Source organism: Opisthocomus hoazin, chromosome 2 (assembly GCF_030867145.1).
Source record: "Opisthocomus hoazin isolate bOpiHoa1 chromosome 2, bOpiHoa1.hap1, whole genome shotgun sequence".
NCBI classification, from domain to species: domain Eukaryota; kingdom Metazoa; phylum Chordata; class Aves; order Opisthocomiformes; family Opisthocomidae; genus Opisthocomus; species Opisthocomus hoazin.
The window spans coordinates 128,584,550-128,609,141 of NC_134415.1; the positions used below are offsets into that span (position 1 = coordinate 128,584,550).

The window sequence follows — 24,592 nt, forward strand, 5'->3', positions numbered from 1 at the left end:
CACAGTTGTGAGACGGGTCTTCAGCAGCGTCCTGACTGTGCAGTGCCTCATGTTTGCACCAATCCCCAGTTGTCTTTCTTTTTCCCTCCATGCATTTTTAAGTGTGCAAAGAGAAGATTGACAGAGAGGAGAATTTATTACAAATCTGACACCCAATTTGCTCAGTTCCTCAGCATCCCAGGCCTCGTTGTACAGCTGGGCTGGAGCAGAGTTGACCACTGGGTCACGGAGAGCTGAAATCTGGGCTGCAATAGAAGGTTACAGAAGGATTTACGGAGAGACAGATGTAAAAGCTGTAGGAAAATAATACTTAATAATTTAATTCTTTCGTCCCTGTCTCACAGTGCTTAGTTTTATACCACATATTTTGCTATTCTATTCTGAATAACTGACTATATCCTTCAAAGGATGCTCCCTGCTGGGTTTTGCAGCATGACCAGAAGGAGCAGCTCTCCCCGTCTCTCTCCTGGAGAATTTGCTCTGTTTCCATCCACTTGTTTTCCCTATTGACCATTACGCAGCTGCGTCTACCCTTTTCCCTTCGGAAGAGCGTGTGGCTTGAAAAAAGCAACACGGACTTGCAGGGAAATTACACAGGGTAGAAGGGTGGTTTTCTAGATAGTGTTTGCGATGGAGATGGGAGCAGAGTGGCACCAAGTTTCATGGACATTAATTGCAGTGGTGATGTTGGGATGGAGCAGGAGTCCCCAGCGTCTGCCTGCTTATGGCTTCTTTGTGTGAAAGAAAAAACTATGTTTGCCTTAAAAGATGCTGGGAATCCTGAATCACAGCAGCCCAAAATCTGCATGGGTTGTTGCTGCTCTTGAATTGGGCCATATGCGTAAAAATGCTTAAAACCACCTTGGATTAAAGGAAAAGGAGGAACCTAAAACTTCTGTGAAGTCCTGCAGTCCTGAATTTTCTCTTTGCAACAACTGTGTCCATGAGACATGTCCCACTGTAATAAAAATAAATGTGTAATTGTATAGATGTCACTGACGGTGTCACTGACTTCCCCTGGTGACTGCTGTGGTGCTTTATAGACCTCCTGGACCATGTCACTGGGAGAACCAGAAACCTTGCTGCGAGGAGGAATGCCACACTTGGGTGAGGAAGGGGACTGGAACAGGCTGTTTCTCTCTGAGGAGTTATGTGGATGATTTTAAGACATCTCAGTGCTGTGAATATCTTCCTCAAGGCAGGCTAACAACTTTCTAGTTGCTTGAGTGCCCTGAACAGAAAGTCAGTTCAGAAGTCTGCCTTCAGGTTATTTAAATCTATGTTTTCGTCCCAGCTGGGTAAATTCTTCATGTGGCACAAAGCCTGGCTTTGCAATATAGCCAGTGAAGCACAAACAAATATTACTGCTGCTCTGTAGATGTAAAGCTGAATTTCTGCTCTCTAGTTCCCCAAGGGTTTCAAGGGCTTTGGAAGCAGCTGGCAAGCCCTCTGTTTGCTTAGGTCTTCTCTGAGCTCAGAGGTCTCTGCAGGTGGGAGAGGTGCAGTCCGGTCGCTGTGCAGCAGCTGTGATTTCCAGGTGGGTTTTGACCAGGTCAGGTCTGGGCAGGTTTCCATGGGACTGGCCAAGGCCACCGAATGGACAGCAGGGCTGTTCCCTGGCTGGATTTCATGCTATTTTTTGCGAACTGTGGACATGCTGCGAGGACAAGCATTGGGAAATTGTACCAAAGGTCTATCATCCCTCCCTGTCATTTGCACAGAGGACGCTGGAGGAAGAGGATGGCAGACAGAAGGTGAAGGACCCTTATGTCTTCAAGCTGGCTGAAGACACCCCATGATCAGAGGTAAGCTGCGGTGTGAGGGAGGTGATATATAAACACACACGGTTTAACCCTGTTGCCTTCACATCTCCACCTGGGACTGGTGGACAAGGTCAGGAGAGAGGAGACCGAGCCTATCTGGAGCAGCCAGGGAGGCCAGGTGGGACACAGGGGCATCTTGTCTAAGCGTAAGCAAAAGAATTGAGACCAGGATATTCACAAAGGACAGGAGTCTGTGCCATGCTGAGTGATAAAAAGCCAGCTGGGATTTAGAAGAGTCCTACCATATTAACAACATATTATATATAAATATGCATATATCTTAGCGTGGATTCCTTAGGAGAACTGTAAAAAAATGGGAGAGTAAGAAATGCCGTCATTATAGAATATGTGCAACTTTAAGTAAATAATTACTTAAATTAATATACTACTATTCCTAAGTAAATTGCAGATTAGAATATCTGGATTATTCTTTTATATACTTATGTTCTTCAGATAAGATAAAATATAAAGCAGTTTAGAAAATTCAGCCTTTATTTCTCTTAGAATATTTCTATATTATGAATAGATACATACATATACACAGGCATACATATACATATACATATATATAAATAACTATGTGCTTATATGTGTTCTCTGTGTAAAAGAAGAGCAGGATTTTTGGGGCTCCACACAGTATCCTCTGCAGTACTGCAGAGAAAGGAAACTGAACAAGACATTCAGCTGTCAAAATGCTTTCAGCATATAATATGTTTGATATTCAATATTTATTCTTTTATTACACACGTTTAATTGCCAAGAAACAAGTTAGGAAAGTGTATTGCTTTGTGAACTTGAGTAGTCAAAACAGTATTTAGAGTCATTAACAGTATACTCTCTTTAAAATAACACATAGTTTAAGTACCATATATAAGAAATTAAAAATAAATTTACCACCAAGTATAACAACAGGTATAACTAATTAGTTCAAGATCTTATGCCAGTCTTGGTTCGTATTTGAGCTTTGATCTGTTTGGTACCACTTTCAGCAGGTGGCACGAAGTGGGAATTCTCCTATTATCCTATTTAAGATAAATTAAGATTATCCTATTTCAAGGTCCTTTTCAGATGACTGATTGTCAGACCCCAAAGGCTCAGTTCAGTGCCTCCAGGAACACGTTTATGGATTTAATATTTACAGTGTTTATTTCTGCCTCTCTAAATTTCATTGTTTGATTAAGTAATTTATTTTAAAAAAGAACAAAAAAACAACCCAAACAATAGAAACAAATGCTCCTGCCTACTGTGAAGCACATATACATGTTTCATCAATTAAATTATACAGGAATGTGATTTAAAATAGCTGTCTCTCTCTCCATGGTTAAAGCACCTGTTTGGTTTTTTCCCTATCATACCACTTGGGCCTAAGTAAACAGGATTTTGGGCTCCTGTGACACAGAGATTGACGATTTCTAAAGGAAGCAAATGTGCCCCAGACACTCATCGTTGGCTGTGTCCAGCTGCTGAGGCAAAGGAAAACCCACACTCCTTGTCCCTGGACCTGCTTCTGTTACCTGTTAGGTTCCATTCGATTTTCAGAGCAAGCACTGGCTTCTTGCCCATTGCAGGAGTCCACATCAGATTGTAAAACAGTGAGGGTTTTGAGGATGGACTGTCAGAAAACATCATTCACTCATGTATCAACACTGGGAATCAGAAGACATCAGTATAAATAAGAAGAAAATCCATAAAACCCTGCTGTCAGAATAATTTATGTACTCTTGACTGAAGGCAGCTGCTGGAGACAAATTTCAGTATTAGCTCTTCATTGCCCTCTTCTGGGATACAGGTGACTTGGGTTGATGGATGCTGTTTGGGTGGCTGTTTGGAGTACAAGGATGCTGTTTTTTTTTTCTAGACTCTTAGTAGTATACCAATCAAAGCACAACATCTTCTAGGCTCACCTGGGTGCCTTCGGGGTCCAGGAGATGACAGTGCTGCCATCAGCCTTTCTGGTCCAAACCCTCTGGGAACACAGGGGAGCAGTTTGACAACACATTTTGTGGAGGTGGTTTCCTTTGGCCACCTAGCAAGTGGGTGCGTGGAAGTGGATGCCTCTCTGTAACTTTAATTATTCCAACAATAGTTATTTCCTCTGCGACGAGTACAATGCAGATGTGGTAAATGCATGAAAATGAAATTAATCTATATGCACAGATAAGCGTGGTCTTCCGTGTGATTGTGCTGCTACTAAGGATTGCTTGAACTAGGCTGGGTGCTCATCTCCTCTGTCCTCTCAAGACTTTGCCTACAGCCACAAGATCTATCAGGAGATTTCTTTTTTCCTGAAAGTCTTGTGCAAAAACTGAGCTTTCCTGACATAGCTGTTTAGGTGTTGTTGTAGGCACCTCCAGGCTTCAGAGAGGACCTTTCTACAGCCAGCACCAGGCGCTGTGGCCATGGGACAGCCCTGTAGAATAACGTCCCTGCTGGAGCCAAACCAGCAGTTTTCAGTGTACGTCCCAGGATAATTTTTTCACAACCCGTGATGGATCAATGTGTTGTACACAAAGCGGGGTGGTGCAAGGTCCTGTTCAGAAGAGCCAACTCATGTGCCAGAGAAAGCAGTGGGAGTTCACAAGCGGTCACCATTTCTCATCAGCTGCTGGGAAGTGACATTTTGGCTGCTGGGAATCGCTGTGAGAGGCCCACGTCCTTGGCCAGCCGGTCCGTGGCAGCTCTGTCGTCAACAGCAACGCATAAAGACAGTGGTTTTGGGGCAAGACATCACTCTCTGAAGCTCCCCATCAAGAGGAACCAGGTAGGACAGACTGGCTGTTGTGCTCCCTCTCCTGAAGTCCTTTAGGGTGAGCCAAAGGTGTAGAGTTTCCACATGGATTCAATTGGTAAGGAGAAAAATACCTATCTTTTTGACAATATTCTTCACTTCTCTGAAAAGAAGTTCATCATTCCAAGAAGTATAATTTTCCAGCTTCGTTAAATTCTCATAAACAACTGAAATGTAGAATGTTTGGTATTTCAGTAATGCATTTGGCTGATTATTATAGTCAACAATTGTGATTCTGAATGATTGTAGCAGTTTGTATCCTTTTCAAAAGTTAATTGGAATCTGCAGCAAGAAGTAATGGTGGAGAGATACTTTGAGGCTTTCTGCTGGCACACATTAAGAAATCGATGGCTCACATTTTTCTGTAAAGATTTTTTCAGGGAATCACTACTGGCTTGTAAGCTACAAAAATTACTATTATTCAAACAATTAAAGTTTCTGAGTGTTTATTATCAAGAGAAAATAGAATGGCTTAAGTGAATATCTACACATATATGAAGCAAAATATGTGATAATTACATAAAATGGACATTTTTGTCATTAAGCAGCTTGCTAGAATCATGAAGCATGGCACTATATGTATGGGCTGCCATGAAGAAAGTTAACTCCATCCCAGCCAGATCCAGTACAGTTGCTCAAATATAAAAGGATAAAACTCTAAACGGAAATATCGATGATTTTGTGCATGTAGTAGCATATAAGTTATAGAAGTGACTGAAGAAAATCTTGCTTATTTTCTGAGACTGGGATAAAAATTTGAGGAAATTAATTACGTTTCTTACTTTCTTTTAAAATTCTAACATCCAGGGTGTATGGGATTCAAGTGTAGGAGTCTTCACTGGAGCAGGTATAGGCTATCTTTGCAGTTGATGGAAAGAAAATCACAATATTCTTCTCATTCTTTTACATTTTACAGGCATAAATACATTTTCTTGATATTATGCAATGTACTTTCAAAAATATATTTCCTCAAAACAAACAATATTTCTCTAGATTTATACTAGAACATTTGCTCTATTTAAAAAATGACAATTTGTATCAATGAATTGCACCTTGTACGTCATAAATAGTGTTTGGCTCAGGTACTGACAAATGCATGACCTCTTTCTTTTTTTTTCTTAGTGGCCATTGTATTTGGTGGCACTGAAATTGGACATGAAGATCTTTTCCCTTTTCTTTGTTGTTCTCCTTTTGATGATCCAAGGCACTTCAGGTGAGAGTTACATAAAATTAAAGGAAATGCAAAGCGAAGATTGTGACCTTGGAGTACCTAAAATAATAGTAATAGAAATAGAAATAATAGAATGGGTTTTAGTCCCTTTTGCCCAAGGCCAACTAGTGCTGCCAGCGTGCTGGGCAGACTTTAGCACTGAACAGACACCAGCTGGGTCCATTGGATGCACTGGACCCTCCCGCTTTGGAAAAAAAGGGAATTTAATGATAGGAATGTGGCCAGCCTGCAGACAGACTAGAATATTGCTATCATGCTATAGCCCTAACTTGTTCTTAGTGTTCTTTGAGAAGGAAAATCAAGACTCTGGAGGTTTTTTTTGTGCAGGTTTCATGCGTGCTCCTAATAACGATCTGCAATGCAAACAGGCTGGGGGCACCTGTTCCACCGACCACTGTCCTCTACCCAATACAAGGTCCTTTGGACGTTGCCAGGAAGGGGTCCCTTGCTGTCGGACTGTGGTGAGTTACAAATTTGATGAAAATGAGGTGTTTCTTCGGGGAATGGGTTTATTATTCACTTTCACACATCCAGTCTGCCCTTTAGATGCGAAACTCCCCTAGTGCAATCTGGCAAGGGAGCAGAGACTCTGTACGCTCAGATAGAGGATTTTCCAAGGATTTCCTCACCAGTTCCCTCTGTACCACTAATGACGTATCTTGAGTGCCCCATGAGAAAGATCACAGTCAAATCTCTTTGACGGAGATAAGTAGTTAGCTAGAAATGAGCTCTTTTTTCTGCTGTTCACATTAGCTTGTTCATACTACTCATGATGAGTAGTACTGGCTTCGAATGACACGTCTCTCAATGTGCACGCTGTTTGGAGTCCTGGGACATTTGGGTCAGGTTCGTAGGAAACATGTATGTTCCACATTGCAAAGTTTGGCAAGTCTCAGAGTCAGAAGAAGAACCTGAAAGTCATGTTGTTCTGCTAGGTGTATTCTCCAGTTCTCTAATATTCCCTTTTTAGATAGAACCAAAATATTAAATTGTATCTTTTTCTTGAATTCTTTACTGGAATCCGAAAGTTCAGTCTGTATCTTTACTCCAGTATGAAACTGCAGAAACAAATATCCATGAAAACTTACACTCTGCCTCCACTGATTCTAATATCTCATTTTCTGTTTCTTTTTTTGCTCAAAGATGCTGCAGCTAGTCTTATTTTTAGAGGCTCTTATTTAAACTTTGTTCAATATTAATACCAGAGATGTTAAAAACTAAGCATTAGCAGCAGAAACTCCTCTCCGTATTAAAGATTTTAAGATGAGTAGGAAACTTCAGGTAGAGAGAGGACAATCCATTATTAAGTAAAATAGAAAGGCAATCTATGGTTAAAATTCAGCAACCACAGAACTGTGAATATTGTACTAAGCACTAATGAGTTATCCAGGAATATCAGCTCTTGGTTCTTTTGCTTCTCAATCCCTTTTTTGCTTTTTATTCAAATCGTTCCCTGGTTATAAGAGCAAAATCTTGAAGTTTCTTTCCTTTTTCTCAGTATGATTAGTGACTGTTTGCATCTCAGATGGGCTAAGCAGAGCTTCTGGCAATTCAAGAGATGCATCATCCCATCAGAAAATCCGGAATTTTGAGCTGAAAATATGCATTTAACACACACATGCACAGAGAAAAACATGAACAACTACTGAAAGAAAAACAATTTCTCCACAAAAAAAAAACCTGAAGAAACTCCAAAGAAATTCTTGAATCACCCAGAAAAGACCAATATTTCTCAGTTTTCTGGAATTTTTTTCTGTTGAAACTATGTTGCAGCCATCATCTACCCCAGAGAGCAGATTATCAACATGAGGAAGTCTGTCCTCACAAGAGGATGCAGAGCAGGTTCTTCCTTTGTCCCTCAGAACAGATACTCATTATTTTCTTTTCCTTTTAGAGTTAACAATAATGATATTAGCACTAGAAGACAAAGTCTCCCGAAGATTCTGAATGCTCAGCTGGGGAGTTTGTATTTCTTGGTCTACATATCTCCATAAATTTTAATAAACTTGCTCCAGAAGACCTTGTGTCTGATCCTTATACATGTGAGGAATTGTTTTCATAGAATCATAGAATGGTAGGTTGGAAAAGACCTTTAAGATTATCAAGTCCAACCGTCACCCCAACACCACCATGCCTACTAAACTGTATCCCAAAGTGCCACATCTATATGTTTTTTGAACACCTCCAAGGATGGGGACTCAACCACTTCCCTGGGCAGCCTATTCCAATGCCTCACCACTCTTGTAGTAAAGAAATTTTTCCTAATATCCAATCTAAACCTCCCCTGATGCAACTTGAGGCCTTTGCCTCTCATCGTATTGCTAGTTATCTGGGAGAAGAGACCAACACTCACCTCACTACAACCTCCTTTCAGGTAGTTGTAGAGAGCAATAAGGTGTCCCCTCAGCCTCCTCTTCTCCAGACTAAACAGCCCCAGTTCCCTCAGCCGCTCCTCATAAGACTTGTTCTCCAGACCCCTCACCAGCCTTGTTGCTCTTCTCCAGCACCTCAATGTCCTTCTTGTAGTGAGGGGCCCAAAACTGAACACAGTATTCCAAGTGCTACTTCACCAGTGCCGAGTACGGTGGCGCAATCACCTCCCTCCTCCTGCTGGCCACACTATTGCTGATCCAAGCCAGGGTGCTGTTGACCTTTTTGGCCACCTGGGCACACTGCTGGCTCATGTTCAGCCGGCTGTTGACCAACACTCCCAAGTCCTTTTCCACCGGGTCGCTTTCCAGCCACTCCTCCCCAAGCCTGGAGCGTTGTGTGGGGTTGTTGTGACACAAGTGCAGGATCCGGCACTTGACCTTGTTGAACCTCCTACAATTGGCCTCTGCCCATTGATCCAGTCTGTCCAGGTCCCAGATTTTGATGTGTCTTTTTGCTGGAAGATCTGGCTCTCATCTTACCTGGAGTCAGTGTGAGATGTGCCTTGTGGTAAACTTCTCCCAGAGCAGGAGAAGAAACTGAACCTATGTATGGACAGGAATATGGCCTGGTCCTATTCATTATTAGGGTGACCAGTAACAGCCAAGAATTATTCCTCCAAATCCACTGTGATTAGGCAAGCAGAAAGCTGGCACAAACTGACCATGTCTAGCGCCTGGGGCAATCCTAAAACCATCCACAGCAGCTCATGGCAAGGAGAGCATGGATGCTTTTAGTTATCCCTTATCTCAAATCCACCTGGCCTTTGCATTAGCACTCTGGGATGTTAGGGATGGAGAAGAGAAGCAGGAGATGTGTCTATATCTTGCAACAGCAGGTGTCAAGGCTCCAGGGTGGTGGACATGCAACCCACTGCCTCTAGACAGCATAGTGCAGTGATAAATAGTTTGACTAGCTTAGGATCCAAAGAAGTAAAATCTCATTGACATGATGGTGGTCTAGACCAAACAGAGGCAGCAGCAGCAGAATGATGCGAATGTGGAGAGGGAGTTTCAAGACCTAAAGCTGTTGGCCTTCTGCCACCCTAGAGTTTCTCCACATTGCTGTTCCCAGCTCTTCAGGTTGGGCTAGCAGACACAGCCCTGTAGAAGAGCAGGGGACTGAGTCTGTCTCCTGAACCCCAGCCTGGTGGCCTGGACTGGGATGGCAGGAGGAATGGGCTCTAGTGCTTCTTGATTTATTAATAAATATGTTGCCACACAAATCGCTGTAACCCAGACACACTGCAGGATGATGGAACAGAACTCAGTGACACGAACACTTAAATTAATTTATCTAAATAAATTTCATTTACAGATTGATTTTTATAGACAATAAGAACAGCAAAAGACACCCTGACATACATAAGCAAATGTCAGCAATGGGGTTTCACAGTGGCTTGCTTTTACTAGAATTGAATCTGCAAATCTCTTTATCGGGGTACAAGAACCCCTCCTAAGATCTTCTTGTGCTCCTAAGGGTCTTCACCCCCATGGGAAAGGGTCCCCTGGCTTGCACCACGGCTGGGATCCACTGATGTCAAAAATGGGAGATGTCTGAGACGCCCAGAGCTTGTGTCTCGGTGGTCAGTGAGGTGTCAGTTTTAGGAACTGGCTGTCCTGCAAAGAAAAATCAAGTGCTTAGCTAGTCCATCTGTCTCCACCCAAAAAGCCAACAACACCTTGCCATCTCAGACTACCATAGACTATGTGTAGATAATGCATAGGGTTAAAGACTACCAGAGATCCTTGTGATCTGAGCTGCTGACCCGTGTTTCTGGCCATGAGACAACCCAGAGATTCTTGTGATCTGGGCTGCTGACCTGTGTTTCTGGCCATAAGACAACCCTGATGAAATGGAGGAGGTGGATGTTACCACTCAGCACACACCACAGCTCTCCAGCTGCAGCTGATGACGACCCAGCATACCTGCCAGGGTATAGCTGAAGAATAAAACTAGCTTAGGAATAAAGAGCTGCACTTTAGAAAGTGGCTGATCCTCTCACTTTTCCTCCATGCCCTCAACGCCCTTTTTCTACGAAAAAAGATGACAAGGCTTCTCATTTGTTTTGCATCCTTTAACACGATGTTTCACAGAAACTCAATTAGATTAAGTACAAATGCAAGTAATAAAAAAAATAGTAATAAAAAAAAGATTTATGGGTCCCCAAAAGGGGTAGATTGTTACAGTTCCTTTGGTATGAAATGTCACTAACTGCAGAGCTGGACCATGGCATATTACAGCATCACTCTGCATGGGATATCTCCTATAAATGCAGAAGCTTTCTCACTGGTGCTGATGAAAGCATGCTTTATTCCTAGAGGGTGGAAAATGTCCTGTGGCTCTTCGGTCTAATATCTGGCACTTTACACCAGATAAAGTAACCCAGATGGAGAACTGCATCCTTGCTATGAGTCCTGACTTGCTTAATGGTTATTCTGTGCCAATAAGCTTTTTTTTCGGTAGTGCGGAGCTCCATGCTGCTGCCTGTGTGGATTGAGGGGGAGACCTCAGAGCTGTCTCAAGTCGGCTGTGTCCACCCTGCTCAGGGGAGGCAGAGTTTCAGTGTGAGCCGGTTCTTCCCTGGTACCAGGGCAGAATGCTGGAAGAAGTTATGACTGATAAGCGATATGTTATTAGCAATAGCAGATGTGGAAACTCCAGGTTCCTCCCTGCTCATCATCAGCTTCTTCCTGTGGTTTTTCAGAGAGAGCAGATGGGTATTTTTGAATCCACAGGGCTCTGTCTTTTTGTTACGAGAGACAAACCCCAGAAATTAAAGGGGTTTTTTGGACAGTATAACGGGCTGGAGAAGGTGGCCTGTTTCATGCCAAAAGGGGGAAAAGCCAAATAAATCTATTTGTTCTTCATTCAGCAGCATTTCTTTGGAGGAAATCGTCTTACCATTTACAGCATTTCAGCTTCCCACCACAGCAGGTCCCAATGTCAACCGGAGGAACAGAGCATGCGGCGAACAATCAGGAGCCCTGGTTTTGCCAGCATGCTAAGGTGTCAGCGGATTCTTGGCTGTAAGCTGAGAAAAAAACCAAGCGAAAATTCACGTTCGTTTGTCAAGGAAGAGAACTGGAGAGCTGTGGTGTCAGATTTAACTGGCGTGGCATGTGGTTTCCTGCCACAGTGTCTAGTTTCAATTAGGATAACCTGATCACACCTTCTTAAGGTCTTTCCACCCATATGAAATGCAAACTAACCAAAAGAGGAGGCTGTAATGCTAGCAGCTTTCCATTACAGCCTGGAGAAACAGTCTGCCTGGTTAATAGTGACCCGAAGCTAGCTGTCTGCTTGCTTAGCATCTCTCTTGGAGACGTGTGCTTGTCACTCCAAGCTACACACAGAAGTTCTATGTTATGTGAAAAAGTCATAGGAAACACAGGAAAATGTATTTTTAAAATTAATGTCACATTTCCCGCAGAAAAAAAAAGTGATGATATTCAAATAAAAACATCCTAACTGACTTTCTTCAAACTTTCCATTCAGGTATCAGCAAATGTAAAGCATATTTACGATTCATAATCTTTATCTCCTACTTTGAATAGCTTGCTCGCAGCACTGAACATTGTGAGCATGGGTAGCATGCTCACAGGAAATCTGTGCACTCTGTTGCCATGTAAAATATTGTACAGATAACACAGATGGCATAAAGCTTCACAAAAATAATTTTAATCACAGCCAAGCCAATGGAACAAACATTTGTCCAACTAAAATATCTTATATACTTAACTATACACTGTAAAAGACAGTCAGTAACTGTTGTTGCTAGTGCTCCATGTGGTTTAGCAAGATGCTGTGCTGGTTTTATCACATCCATATCTTCAGAAATGAAGGGCCAAATGCTCAGGTGGCAGCAAAGACTGCAGATCCACCATCATCAGGGGATCTGCCTGGGCTTATCCCAGCTGAAAAGTCATCTCCAAGTCTGAGTTCATAGTGTTTCCAGACTAAACATTACTTGTTCCCATTGAAATGCTCAGCCTGAGATTCAGATTGTGCTATTTTTATATGATATAAATGGATGTCTTATTAAACCTGGAGCCCTGTGTATCTGTGCACTTAAAAGGCAGACGAGCCCCTTATCTGCTGCCCTGAGTGCTTGCTAAGCACAAACCCGAACACCTTACCCAGTACTTTCCGTGCCTAACTCAATCCACAGCTGTCATCAGATTGGACTCTATCCTTAACTTAAAAGGCATGCAAGCTTTATTCAAAATTAGATCTACCAAATTTCAGCCAATTTTTCCTAGTGGTTCTTAAGTCTTTTCTCCTAATCACATATTATTCAAGGATTGTGTGCTGCTGATTTCACTCAGCTGATTCTAAGACATCGTTACACCTTGGTTTCCCTTGTTTCCTAAATTAAGAAGCCTGATAATGTTATGGGTCTTCTCTGTGTATAAGTCTTTAGGAAGAGGTATAAAATAACTTGTTGCCCTTTCCCAGAGTCTCTGGTGGAATTGTACCAGCCCTGCAGCCATCTCGGGGTTTACAGTTTGTTTTGAAATAGAGAATACTGTTTGTAATATATAAAATAGAAAAAGCCCAAGAAAGCAATCCAGAAGCATGCAGTACAGGCTTTCTCTAAAGCTCCTACAGGTGTCTGCTTTTGGCCTAAGTGGTTCTACATTTCCTCATTAAGTAGACAGACATTTTCTGGTCTAGCAAAGTAGGTACTAATTTGAGTCTACTGCAAACAAAAGCAGGGATGGAGAGAGCTTAAAATTCTCTGAAGTCCCCCAAACAGCTTGGAATGATGCACGTTCTCCAAACTCACTTAATGCACATAGACAGCATCTAGTTCAGGCAAACACCCAGTCACAGCTATTTTTTTTCCAAAAATATAGAAGGTCTGCTGGTCTAGAATACACAGTCAGGAGGTGTGGGTGCAAATGTGAGAAGAGAAAGCTCTCACATGTCAGGGTTGCATCTTAGGTATCAGCCTCAGAATTGCCAAAACACACAGGAGCATCTTTTTTTCCATCATGTCATCATGTTGTTGGAACGCAAGATGCTAGCAAGACACCAACAGGAAGGTTGTCAAGGAACTTGACTCAATAGCTTGAAGATTAGGACTATGACTAGGGAATGCGAAAACCATGGAGTCCAAGAGCACAGAGGACCTGAACCTCTGTGCTGTGCTCTAATGGACTTCTCTGCACATGGACCCTTCTGTCTCCACCTCACCGATTTCCAGTCTTACCTGGAGCAGCCTGGAAGGGGAAGAAGAGAACAGCAATGAGGAAAAGAAGGGTTCTCGTGACTGCCAGCTGGTAGTGGGATGGCCTTTGCAGATGTGAAGATGCTCGAAGATGGACAGAAGGTGATGCTGAGGCAGAAGTTTGCTAGTTCCCCTACTTATAAGGGCCCTGGGATGGAGCAATGCAGACAGCCAGGGGGGTAGAGGAGCAGTTGTCTGAAGAACAGCAAGTTCATTGCCCTGTTACTATAGAGACTGGTGATGTGTGAAGGTGTTGCAACCTAATACATTTGAAGGTGCCCGACCTGAGTGATGACCAAATTGTGCTAGAAGACCTGAGCAGGCAAATCACTCTGTGATTCCATGCTCTGTGCCAGTTGGTGGGCTACACCCGGGGAGGACAAAGGATTGGAGGAGGAGGGAGGTGGGTCCCTGAGATCTGCAATACCATGCAGATCTGCTGATGCCCCATGGCTCTTGGCTATGGTATTTGGACAGCCTGTGCTCCACCCAGCTACCAGGCACAGTGAGAAAAGGCTGGGCAGCTGGCCTGCAAGACTGTGAGAAAGAAGGAGGCAACAGACCCTCCTCCTCGAATGCAGGAAGGGATCAGAGCTTCAGTCCTTGCTTGGATTGGATTTGTAGGGGTGTAACTGAAGAAGGCAGGGTAGGGGTGAAAGGGTTGTGGATATTCCCCCTCCTGGCTATAAAATCTGCAGGCAAGGTAGTAGCTCCAGCCTCCCATACGTTCTTCTAACCTGGTTCAGAGTTAAATTACTTATATTTGTGACTTTAGCCATGAATTTTTACCAAACCTTGAAGAAGAAGACATGAGACAGAAAGGAGTGGACACCATTGTGTGTTGTGCCATACTGTCACAGGAGACTACATCTTGATTCTCTTTCAGCAGTCAGCTAAGTTTTGACTTGAAAACAGTGAGGTCATGTTGGTCACTGCTGCTACAGGCACTGAATTCCCATACCATACTCTCATGGGCTGAACCTTCCATGTCTAGCCTTTGTGGAGAGCCTAAACCCACTCATGCTCTGCCCAAAATAACTTTGGTTTAATAACATACTCCCTTGCTGATTGTCACCTTCTTGATTTGGTTACGAAGAGACTCACATCTCTCTTCCTGATTTTGTAGTTTCAACATACCAAGTCTATTTGCATGTGGTGTCTCTACATCTCTTATCACCTTGCAACATTTTCTTATCAGAATAAAAAAAAGACTTTTTTTATGTGTATGAAAGACCAGCCATATGTAAAGTAGACTAGAGGAACTGTCACCAGAGCTTTGTACAGCACTCTTAATACTTTACTTGCCTCAAAGAAATGCCACTCCTGAGACATATGAGAACTGCAAGTGTGGTTTTTTTCAAAGAGTATAAGCCAAGAATCATTAATGAAATCAAGTCATGAGGCTCTTTAATTTTTTACTGCTTTAGTGAGAGCAGGAGACTGAAGCGATGGAGAATAACAGCAGGAGGTGAGCTACGTCTGTGTGCAGAGGGCAGAGACATCTGTATCTGGTACACAAGCTGCAAAAGCTTGGGTGTAGGGCATGGAGTGCGTGCTTAGTTTGTGAGAAAAAACATTCGCTCACTCTGTCACAACTCGAGTTTAGAAACAAGCAAAAATTTTCTTTGCAGTGAAGGGCAGATGTAGAGGTTGAGAAGGGGCAAGAGTATGCAGGTGGCAAAGCAGACAAATTCCCCTCCATGCTTCATGAACATTTGTCCCTGCTCAGCAAGTTGGGCAGCTGTGTAATGCTGGCAGACCAGACAGCACAGGCAGCATTGCCATGGCCCCCTGAGGTCCAATGGAAGGAAGGGAAGCCTCTTATCTCTCTGTCTCATGTGATGGGCACAAGACCCAGAAGATGCTTGGGGGTATCAAGTCCACATCTCCCTCCCTTTGTACCTCCCAGACTGCCAGTTGTGGGTTGCTGTGATGGAGATCTTGGGAAACGTGATGAGAAAATGGAGCTTCAGACCTCTGCCAGAGAGCTGTGACAACTGGGGAGGGTAGTGGTGGTCTAGGGAAAGGCCATGTGTTTTCACACACATTGTTGAGGCAGAGGCACAGGTTTTCAAATGAGCTGTTGCCTTTACAGGTCACCTACCCCATCCATGGAGACGAGGGGCACAGGAGGTGAAATAATTTGCACCTTGTTCTGTTCTGTATTGTGTTGCCTTTTGCTTTTGCTTCAGACAGGGGATCAGGAAGGAATCCTCTGTCACCTTTCCTTTGTTTTCCTCCTGAATGTGGGAAAAGAAGTTTTGAGGAGTCAGTCTTCTATGTTCAAACATTCTGTGTCTGTGTGCGCACTGGAAACTTATTTTAAGCAAGCCATAGCGAACATTGATCAGCTCTCTGAGTTCTGATCTGTGAGCTAGGACATAGATGCAACTGCACAATCCAAAACACCCACTCAAGATTTCAGACAGGCATCCCATCCACATGCATCCTAGCATTAGGCCAGCCATTGAGTGTGAAGCTGCTTGCAAAAATAACATGACTCAACGGAGAAAGAAAATGTGCCTGTCTACTCCTTGCACAATTCTCCTCTTGCCTGTCCCAGGCGGCACAAGGGGCAGGGGTGTTTGTTTTAGGGAGTGAGGCTGCAGAGCAAGCCCAGCTGGGGTTGGCCCATGGTGTTGCGCACTGTTCAGTGCTCTTTGGAACCAAACAACATCAGGGAGATGGAAGGAAAGGGGGAACAGCTCCATCCTCCTCACCTCCCTGCCCAAGCTCCAGCTGGAGAGCAGCAGCAATGCTTGCCGCCGGTCCAGGCCCCTCTATGGAAAGGTAAACACCCCTGGGGAGATAACAGCCACCTTGAAGACTGCTTGGCACTGGGAAAGGGACCCTGGGCAAGGTGCCCCACTTCTTTCTTCTCCTTGAGCACCAGGAGAAGATGCTGGCAACAGTTGCCAGCCTGCAGAGAAAGCGGTAGGGCTGTTACTGGTGGGAAGCTGTTGTTCTCGAGGTGTCTGTTAGAGTTAATATTTGACCTGGTAGCAAAGGAGAGGGTGGGGGATTTTGTATGGGACCTGTCATTGTGAAGAAATGGCAATTTGTCACCTAGAAAGAGTAAATTCATCTCTTTGTCTCACTGTTCCTTCAGGGATTTGCTGGTTTGCTTGTCTGCCTTTTCAACTTGGGAAATTGCCTCTTGGGGTCTGTTTCCGTGGCTTCGGGGCGAGGAGTCCAAAGGTCTTTGGACCTGAAGGAGAGTCCCCTCTTTTATTTGCAACTGATGGGCAACTAATCTGCCAGAACAGAAGGGGAAAATTAATTCAGTGAAAATCTCCTGTGGTTTAGGAGTAAATAAAAAGGTGGCAGCAAGCAGCAGTGTTGAGTTCCCCTGTCCCAAAGTTAAGTGCAAGGAAAAAATGATGTTGAGAGGCACAGATGTCTACTGAGAGTGGGCAGAATGTACACAATGTTCTTTCCCCTTGATGAAGCACTTGATAGCGGCTGCTCATGCATGGAACTAGGTTTCAGTGGGGGAAATCCAGTTGTAGTGACTGAAGTGCCTGTCCGAGATCAGTCATGAGCCCATCGCTAGTCTGGCTCCCTGCCATGGAAGAGAGCTGTGAGGGAAAGAAGTCACCGATCAGCAGATTTTTGGAAAGTCCATATCCCAATCACCGTTTTGAAAACAGATCCATTCTTCAGGTGATTAAGGAGGTTTTATGAGGTCCTGCATTAGTTTTGGAAGGTGTACTTCAGTCAAAAGACCTCTTTTTTTCCGTAGCTTGAGCTGCCCTATCAAAGAGTTTGATTCCAGCTGCCTTCCTGTCAGTTCTTCAAGAGAAATAAAAAATGGTAGGAGACAAGTTCTCAACAGACCTGTGATGAGGAACTTCTTGGCAAGAACTCTCAGTGGTCAGTGCATGACAGAGATAGGCCAGGATACTGGTATGGAAGAAGTAGGTCCCTGTAGAGCCGTGGACACAGGAGAGCTGTGTGAGATGTCCTGCTTGAGGTCAACCCTAGGCTCCAGTCAGGGGACACAAGGGAGTGCAGAGGTGAGACAGAGACTCAAGGGGCTCCATAGAAATTGGGCAAAAATGGGAAAATGAGCCTGAATGGCTCATGTATGATGTCATGTATGACAGTGAGGGTGGCTGCTGGGGTGAAACAAAAGACCTTGGTGGACATGAGGTGCAGCATCTAGAGACAGAAGGGGACACAACCCTATTTGGAGTAACACTTTTATGACTTCTACGCTGGAGAATTGTTTTATTAGGACAAGAGGGAAATCTGAGGCTCAGTCTGTCCTGAATTTACCCAGACTTTATATCAGAGATTATTTTCAGGAGAAGCGTGAGGGATGGAGAACAGATCATACATGTCTGTAGTATGAAGTTGAACAGGACCAGGTTATAGGCAGTGAGACATACTTGCTAAGTTAGCCTGTTTTCTGAATGCATATAAATATCTTAAGGATGGGTGTCAGGAGGATGGGGCCAGACTCTTTTCAGTGGTGCCCAGCGACAGGACAAGGGGCAATGGGCACAAACTGAAGCACAGGAAGTTCCGTCTGAACATGAGGAAGAACTTCTTCCCTCTGAGGGTGACGGAGCCCTGGAACAGGCTGCCCAGGGAGGTTGTGGAGTCTCCTTCTCTGGAGATATTCAAGACCCACGTGGACAAGGTCCTGTGCAGCCTGCTCTGGGTGACCCTGCTTTGGCAGTGGGGTTGGACTAGATGACCCACAGAGGTCCCTTCCGACCCCGAACATTCTGTGATTCTGTGATTCTTTGAATGGTATCAGGATCTTTGGTGTAGCTTAGGAGTGGGTCAGTTAGCCATCTCCTGAACAAATCTTGGGCATGGTTCAGCGGTTAGCATAGAACAGGAACAGTTCTTGGTACACATCTTGAAGGCAACTGTCTTATTTTGGAGGCCAAGAGATCTGGTAAGCAGTCTTCCATTTCACCAGAAAACTGTCCCTGGAATTTTTAGTTGCTGATATAAATGTAAGAATACTCCAGTCAGGCCAGTTACTTGGCACAGCTTCAAACATGGGTTACTGCTATATCCTCAGGTCTTTTCTGTCTAAGAGCCCAGAGAACTAGATGGAATATGTGGCCCTTCGGTGTCATTTAACACTTACAGAGTACGGTCCTGTTGTACATTTTGATTCAGATGAAGGTGATCTAGCCTCATTTGACAAATCCAAAGCTGCAGAAGCCAAGAGATTTTTTTTCTTGCACAAATACAGCTTATAGAAACCTCATGCATGATATTTCCAAAATAACAGGGAAAATTTGGACATGTTGTCCCTCTCAGACTAACAAGACAGGAGCATTGTCAAGCTTTTAATAGGGAAGTTAAGACTAAAAGGAGGAAATAAAATGCTGCACAACCTCTGTGTTAATTTGACCTTTTTGATTTCTGCATTTCCTTTGGGATTTTGATTGGGGTTCTTTTTAGACTGTTTAGATTAAAAAAAAAAAGACTACAGTTGCAGAGAAGGTGCATGTCTCTCTTTGGCTTCATACAACTCCAAATTCAGAGACATGGGGATAAATTAAATTCCTTAAAAATAGGCTCCAGTGCCACGGGGAAACTCCTAGTTTTTTACTAATGCACCTGAATGAAATCAGCCCTGTGCTGTCATAACATCTTTTCAAGACAGATCTAGGAAATTGACTCCAAAAAATGGACTTCTTACCTCCATGACTAGCTGTGACTGGAGAAAAGAAATTGATTGTACATCAGAAACTATTGGAGGAAACAACAAAAACCACTTTGGTTTTGCGTTTTTAGCACTATAGAGCTCATGGTTATACCTGTACTACTGATTAAAAGAGGCCATTTAATTTACTTTTATGACTGCTACTGAACGCAGGTCGGATGTTTTCAACAACAGTCTATACATCACCCCAGATCTTGTTTCCGGGTAGAGATAGGTCAGACCCCATCACTGTGTTTATGAAATCCAGAATATATATATACATATATATAAAGCATTTATGTATATATACATATATATAAAGTTTGCAATGCTGCAGGTGTTTCTTGATTGACATTTTGTCATCCACTCACACACTACGGAGAGTTGCTTGCACAGTTCTTAACACTCAATTTTCAGTCTTGTCATCCTGAATACTTCAGTATCATCATCAAACCTGGTTGCTGTTTTACTCATCCCCTTTTCCAAATCACTTGGGAATATGTGAAACTGCGTGGACTTATTTGTTTACTAAGATTGCATGACTCAACAAGCCTTGAGTTAAAACCACAGACAAAATTACTGTTAGTAACAAAAAGAGGTCACAGTTATTGGTCAAAGAAGACATTTATTTTTGCAAGTGAATAAAATAATGATATATATGTTGCTTCACATCCTCAAAGAGCTGAATGAACCTGAACTGATTAAACATCCAAACATACCAGTGAGGTAGGCTGGAACAGGTGGCCAAGGTGACAAAGTGGCTTGTGTATTAAAAGCAAAAAGGGGAGTGACTTCAGCAAGGAAAAACCTGGATCCAGAAGCGATGTGCTAACAAGACGTGCCCTCTGGAAGCTTCTTTTAATGCTCATTTTCAGAAGGGTTTAGATAGAGAAGGAATCCATCAAAATCACCTCCTCAAGGCAGTGGAAATGTTGCTGGTATAAGGGCACTGACCCAGAGAAGCCTTTTCTTCTTACTGTGGGATAACCCTGTAAGAATAAAAAGGTTCTTGTTATTTTTGTAGCCTCATAGAATCATAAGTTGCAAAAGACCTCTAAGATCATCAAGTCCAATCATCCGCACAACACCATCATGCCTGCTAAACCATATCCCAAAGTGCCACATCTACACATTTTTTAAACACCTCCAAGGATGGGGACTCAACCACCTCCTTGGGCACCCTGTTCCAATGTCTCACCACTCTTTCAGGAAAGAAATTTTTCCTAATATCCAATCTAAACCTCCCCTAACGCAGCTTGAGGCCATTGCCTCTCGTCCTGTCACTAGTTACTCAGAAGAAGAAACCAACACCCACCTCACCACACTCTCCTTTCAGGTAGTTGTAGAGAGCAATAAGGTCTCCCGTCAGCCTTCTCTTCTCCACACTAAACAGCCCCAGTTCCCTCAGTCGCTCCTCATAAGACTTGTTCTCTAGACTCTTCACCAGCCTCGTTGCCCTTCTCTGGACACGCTCCAGCACCTCAATGTCCTTCTTGTAGTGAGGGGCCCAAAACTGAACACAGCATTCGAGCTGCAGCCTCACCAGTGCCGGGTACAGGGGCACAATCACCTCCATACTCCTGTTGGCCACACTATTGCTGGTACAAGCCAGGATGGCATTGGCCTTCTTGGCCACCTGGGCACACCGCTGGCTCCTGCTCAGCTGGCTGTCGACCAGCACCCCCAGGTCATTTTCCACCAAGCAGCTTTCCAACCACTCCTCCCCAAGCCTGGAGCGCTGCATGGGGTTGTTGTGACCGAAGTGCAGGTCCCAGCACTTGGCCTTGCTGAACTTCCTACAGCTGGTCTCTGCCCATCGATCCAGCCTGTCCAGATCCCTCTGCAGAGCCTTCCTACCCTCCACCAGATCAACACTCCTGCCCATCTCGGTGTCATCTGCAAATTTACTGAGGGAGCACTCAATCCCCTCATCCAGATCATTGATGAAGATGTTAAACAAGACCAGACTCAAAACTGAGCCTTGGAAGGCACCACTTGTGACTGGCCGCCAGCTGGATTTGCTGAAGTGTAATCTAAACATTTTTCCTGCTTTAAAATTTAATTTTCTAGGTCATTTTGTAAATGAAAATAATGGAGGAAGGGAGGAGACATTGTTTCCCTTGATTGGTGAAAATAGTGTAAGATATTTTCCTAATAATTCTTGAAAAAAAATCCTTTTATTCTCCCCTGACCAAATTCAAAATAAAAAATAGTGTAAGATATTTTCCTAATAATTTCTTGAAAAAAATTCCTTTTTTTCTCTCCTGACCAAATTCAAAATAAAGTAAAAAATATTGAATTCTGGGAAATTTTGACATTCCTGAACTTTTGCTCTCATACATAACTTCCATTAAAATGAGTTGTGTCTTTAAACACAGATCTGCGATGTACAGACGTTCATCCTCTGTTTGGACTGTCTCACAAACGTCTGCCCTACAAGCCCCATGGAGTTGTGTATATTATTCAGAGAAATGGTAGATAACATGGCAGAACAAAAACAGTCTCTGATGACCTTCAGTCCTGTGGCACTTACTTAGCGCAGCATTTCAGCAGCCCCCCATGGCACGACCCCGAGACAGTAAAGGTGGGAGGGCAAAACACAGCACGGCAGAAATTTCCCTGGCTCCTGCACTCTGCGGTATCAGCATAAACAGGATCTGCAGAACCTGTGGGAAGATGTTGAAATATCAGGTTTTGGTCTAAAATTATGATGGGTAAATATGCAATAATTCATGCGTTACATTTTTAGGAAGACTGCCATCATGAGCACAGATGTTCTTGGTCCCACCCACTGCATAGCACCATCCCAACACCGTCAGATTTTGCCTGACAGTTGACGGATGCTTTTTTCCACCTATGTACACACTTCTGCTTACAAGCCCTTTTATTCTTTGTAGGATCTACTTTGCTTCTCACCTGGAGCAGCCTGGAAGAGGAGGAGGACAACAGCGAAGAGCAGGTAGAGGATCCTCATGGCTGCGGGTCGGTTGTGGACTGCGTGCTCCTGCAAAGTGTCTGAAAGATGGATGGAGGATGAAGGTTCTCTGAGGAAGAGGGTAGGAAAGGTACCTGGTATTTATAGGGTGCACGGGGTTGTGCAAGTTTGACGGCTGAGTGCTTTGTCAATAAGTAACTGCAGCCAACCTTCTGGAAAGGAGACTGGTCATCCCCCTTATCGCAGGTTGCAATGAAACGTGCAGCGAACATGTTGCAACCCCCAAGGGTGAATTTCCACAGACCGTGTCAGACAGTTATATAATGCGACCACCAGCCAAGCCTTGCTGAGCTGCACCCATTCGCTTGGCTTTTGCAGACCTGTTTCCAGCACAAGCATGGCGATGGATCAAGCAGAGGGCTTGGCAGTCAGCCACCGTTGGAGTCGGGTCTCAGTGTTGACCCTGGATCTGTCACATAACATTTTGTCTCTGTCTCCCTATCCCTGTCACCAGGTGGATGATGTCAAGGGCAGAGGAAAGCAGTGAGAAACATCTGAGTTGGTGCAACATTGCTTTGTCACTTTTTAAACAGGTTTCAGGACATCCTCAACCACTGTAGAGGGTTGACACAGAGCTCTCTCCCTCTAATTCTCACTTCTATGCCCCCTTGAGTGCTTTGCATTTTTACCAGCTTTTGACATCCCCTTTTTATTTCCCCTCATATTACCCCAAAAATGTTGGGAGAATGGGCTGGTTCCTTAAGAATTTATGAAGTTGCATTGTGATTGTGGGTGTGATGGCTCTCCTTGCAGCGAAGACAAGCTGATGTCCAGATTCAGAATGAAATGTCAGCAAGTGATTGAACCAGTGACTGATTCTGAGTCCCTGGAGGACCATTAGGTGGCTAATTTTAGCCCTGCTAGAGTCGAGTACGCAGTATGTGAGGTGCAGACCTGTGACTGATTTTTAAAAGACTGAGTTTGTCTGAAATGCCTGGGCAGACAGCATACCTCGAAGTGCAACGCCTTCTTGTGCTTCGCTTCAGAGCATGATCCCCGTGGCTGCAAATTTTCTGAGAAGCATTGATTAGGGGATCAAGACACTGAAGGTTCTTCTTCATGAAATCCTGGGCTTGTAGATGTCAAAGGACTGCAATGGCTTTGCACCCATGGGAATCCTCCTTTGCCCAAATACCATCACACCTAATAAACAGCTTAATCTCTGTCAAAGCTCAGAAGATCCTGCAGTTCCTAGCTCTGGCATTTTGGTTCAGCGGTTTGCTTCCTTATTACCTTGTTTATTATATTTAACTGGGAGTTAATGGTATTCCTGTTCTAAGAATTATTCCTAGGATGAAAACATTACTGACGTTTATGTTTAATCTACATACTAATGGGCAAGCTTAAGCAGCTGAGAAAGGAGCAACAAAGTGAGTTACCTAAGTGTTTATGCAGCGAATAACTGTAAGATAAACACTGATTTCCCTCTTCCACCCATAAAACCTAATTGCCAGGAAATGCCAAGCACTCCAGAATGTCTTTTTTTGTAGCCTTGCCTTGGAAAATATCACTTTTTTTGCCAGCAACTCTCCAGCTTTCTCCAGTTCTGTTGAAGAGGAGACCTGATTTGTCACTCTTCTCTCTTTCAGTGAGTTGTCAGGAGGATGCCCTGACAGAGTGATGGATGTCTGACCTCCATCATGAACTTGAGGAAACCAGGAAACAAACCCCTTCTGTTTTTATGGAGCAAGACCCATTGAGACGTGAGTTTCCCCCATCTGCCTTTCATATAGACAGGATAACAGTGTTGTGATGTTTTGCAAACAGAAGTGTGTTTTATTGAGAGCTCATTGCTCCTGAAAGAAGTTCACGTTAAGGAGGACTCACAGTTTCCCCACATAAAATCAGAATGTGGCATTGGGGAAAGTGGTGACTACTCTGCTATCATGTGCATTATTTGAACAAGCTCCACTCGTTTTAAGGGCTGTACTGTTTCCCACCTGTGGAACAGAATAAATCTATTATCAGAGTTAAATTATTTAAATTTCAGTGATGTAAATTGCCATAGCATTCATGGATCTTGCTGAACAACCTTATTTCTTGCAGAAGGAAAGCAGCCCTTTAGGAAAATAAGAAACATTTTAAGCCCTGCTAGCACAGGCAGCCTGAAAATGTCATTCAGAGCAATAGGAAAATCCCATGACTTTTGTTCCTAGTAAAAACAAAGCCAGATGCAAGCTGGTTGCTTAAAAACAGGCCAAACTTGTATAAAATATCGTAAGAGTAGAACAATTTGTGCAGCACAGCAGTGACCTGGAGCTGGAACATCATGGGGTGTGTGTGTGGAGCTGTGTCCCACCACAATCAGGGTCAGGAAGGAGTCCTGGAGATCTCTGTTGAACCTTGATTGCCAGATGTAAGCTGGGAACACAAGGAATTGTAGGTACTGACCCCAGCGAAATCAGGCTCTCTAAGCTCATA

At 43.7% G+C, this 24,592-nt stretch overlaps 4 protein-coding genes across 18 annotated transcripts in view; 2 read left to right on the forward strand and 2 right to left on the reverse strand.

Annotated features, from left to right (window-relative positions):
* Positions 1-1,700: 1,700 nt before the first annotated feature.
* On the forward strand, positions 1,701-22,210 carry LOC142360638 (gallinacin-8-like). 3 transcript variants are annotated; one of them, XM_075415018.1, is made up of 5 exons: positions 1,857-1,941; positions 4,426-4,584; positions 5,734-5,824; positions 6,170-6,303; positions 22,074-22,210. In XM_075415018.1, the coding sequence occupies exons 3-5, from the start codon at positions 5,767-5,769 to the stop codon at positions 22,137-22,139; spliced, it is 258 nt and encodes an 85-aa protein (XP_075271133.1). In that variant the 5' UTR covers positions 1,857-1,941; positions 4,426-4,584; positions 5,734-5,766; the 3' UTR covers positions 22,140-22,210. The 3 variants fall into 3 exon arrangements, with proteins under 3 accessions (XP_075271132.1, XP_075271133.1, XP_075271131.1); XM_075415017.1 differs by lacking the exons at positions 1,857-1,941; positions 4,426-4,584 and adding an exon at positions 1,701-1,805; XM_075415016.1 differs by lacking the exon at positions 1,857-1,941 and having other exon boundaries at positions 4,577-4,669.
* LOC142360635 (uncharacterized) lies at positions 20,172-21,703 on the reverse strand. The gene has a single exon (XM_075415001.1). It carries the CDS (start codon positions 21,215-21,217, stop codon positions 20,468-20,470), a length of 750 nt encoding a protein of 249 aa, XP_075271116.1. The 5' UTR covers positions 21,218-21,703; the 3' UTR covers positions 20,172-20,467.
* On the reverse strand, positions 21,706-22,176 carry LOC142360639 (gallinacin-10-like). The gene is made up of 2 exons (XM_075415019.1): positions 22,093-22,176; positions 21,706-21,842 (listed from the first exon to the last, which is right to left on the reverse strand). Exons 1-2 carry the CDS (start codon positions 22,148-22,150, stop codon positions 21,706-21,708), a joined length of 195 nt encoding a protein of 64 aa, XP_075271134.1. The 5' UTR covers positions 22,151-22,176.
* Positions 22,211-23,785: 1,575 nt separating the features above from the next.
* LOC104336467 (gallinacin-11) overlaps positions 23,786-24,592 on the forward strand; it is a 40,323-nt gene continuing 39,516 nt past the window's right edge. For 8 of the 13 annotated variants that reach the window (XM_075415006.1, XM_075415009.1, XM_075415011.1 and 5 more), the window contains exon 1: positions 23,786-23,874. Coding sequence is in view for 4 of the 13 variants with exons in the window: in XM_075415004.1 (XP_075271119.1) it covers positions 23,796-23,874 (79 nt within the window). In the remaining 9 variants the exon portion in view is untranslated. The remainder of the gene's footprint in view (positions 23,875-24,592) is intronic. The other 5 variants (XM_075415004.1, XM_075415002.1, XM_075415003.1 and 2 more) reach the window with 2 other exon arrangements.

Coding starts and splice junctions, on each gene's coding strand:
- LOC142360638 (XM_075415017.1), top strand. CDS start 5,767: ATGAAGATCTTTTCCCTTTTCTTTGTTGTTCTCCTTTTGATGATCCAA. Junction 5,825..6,169: donor GATGATCCAAGGCACTTCAG/GTGAGAGTTACA, acceptor TTTTTTGTGCAG/GTTTCATGCGTGCTCCTAAT. Junction 6,304..22,073: donor TCCCTTGCTGTCGGACTGTG/GTGAGTTACAAA, acceptor TATTCTTTGTAG/GATCTACTTTGCTTCTCACC.
- LOC142360639 (XM_075415019.1), bottom strand. CDS start 22,150: ATGAGGATCCTCTACCTGCTCTTCGCTGTTGTCCTCCTCCTCTTCCAG. Junction 21,843..22,092: donor CCTCTTCCAGGCTGCTCCAG/GTGAGAAGCAAA, acceptor ATCTTCCCACAG/GTTCTGCAGATCCTGTTTAT.
- LOC142360635 (XM_075415001.1), bottom strand. CDS start 21,217: ATGTTTAGATTACACTTCAGCAAATCCAGCTGGCGGCCAGTCACAAGT.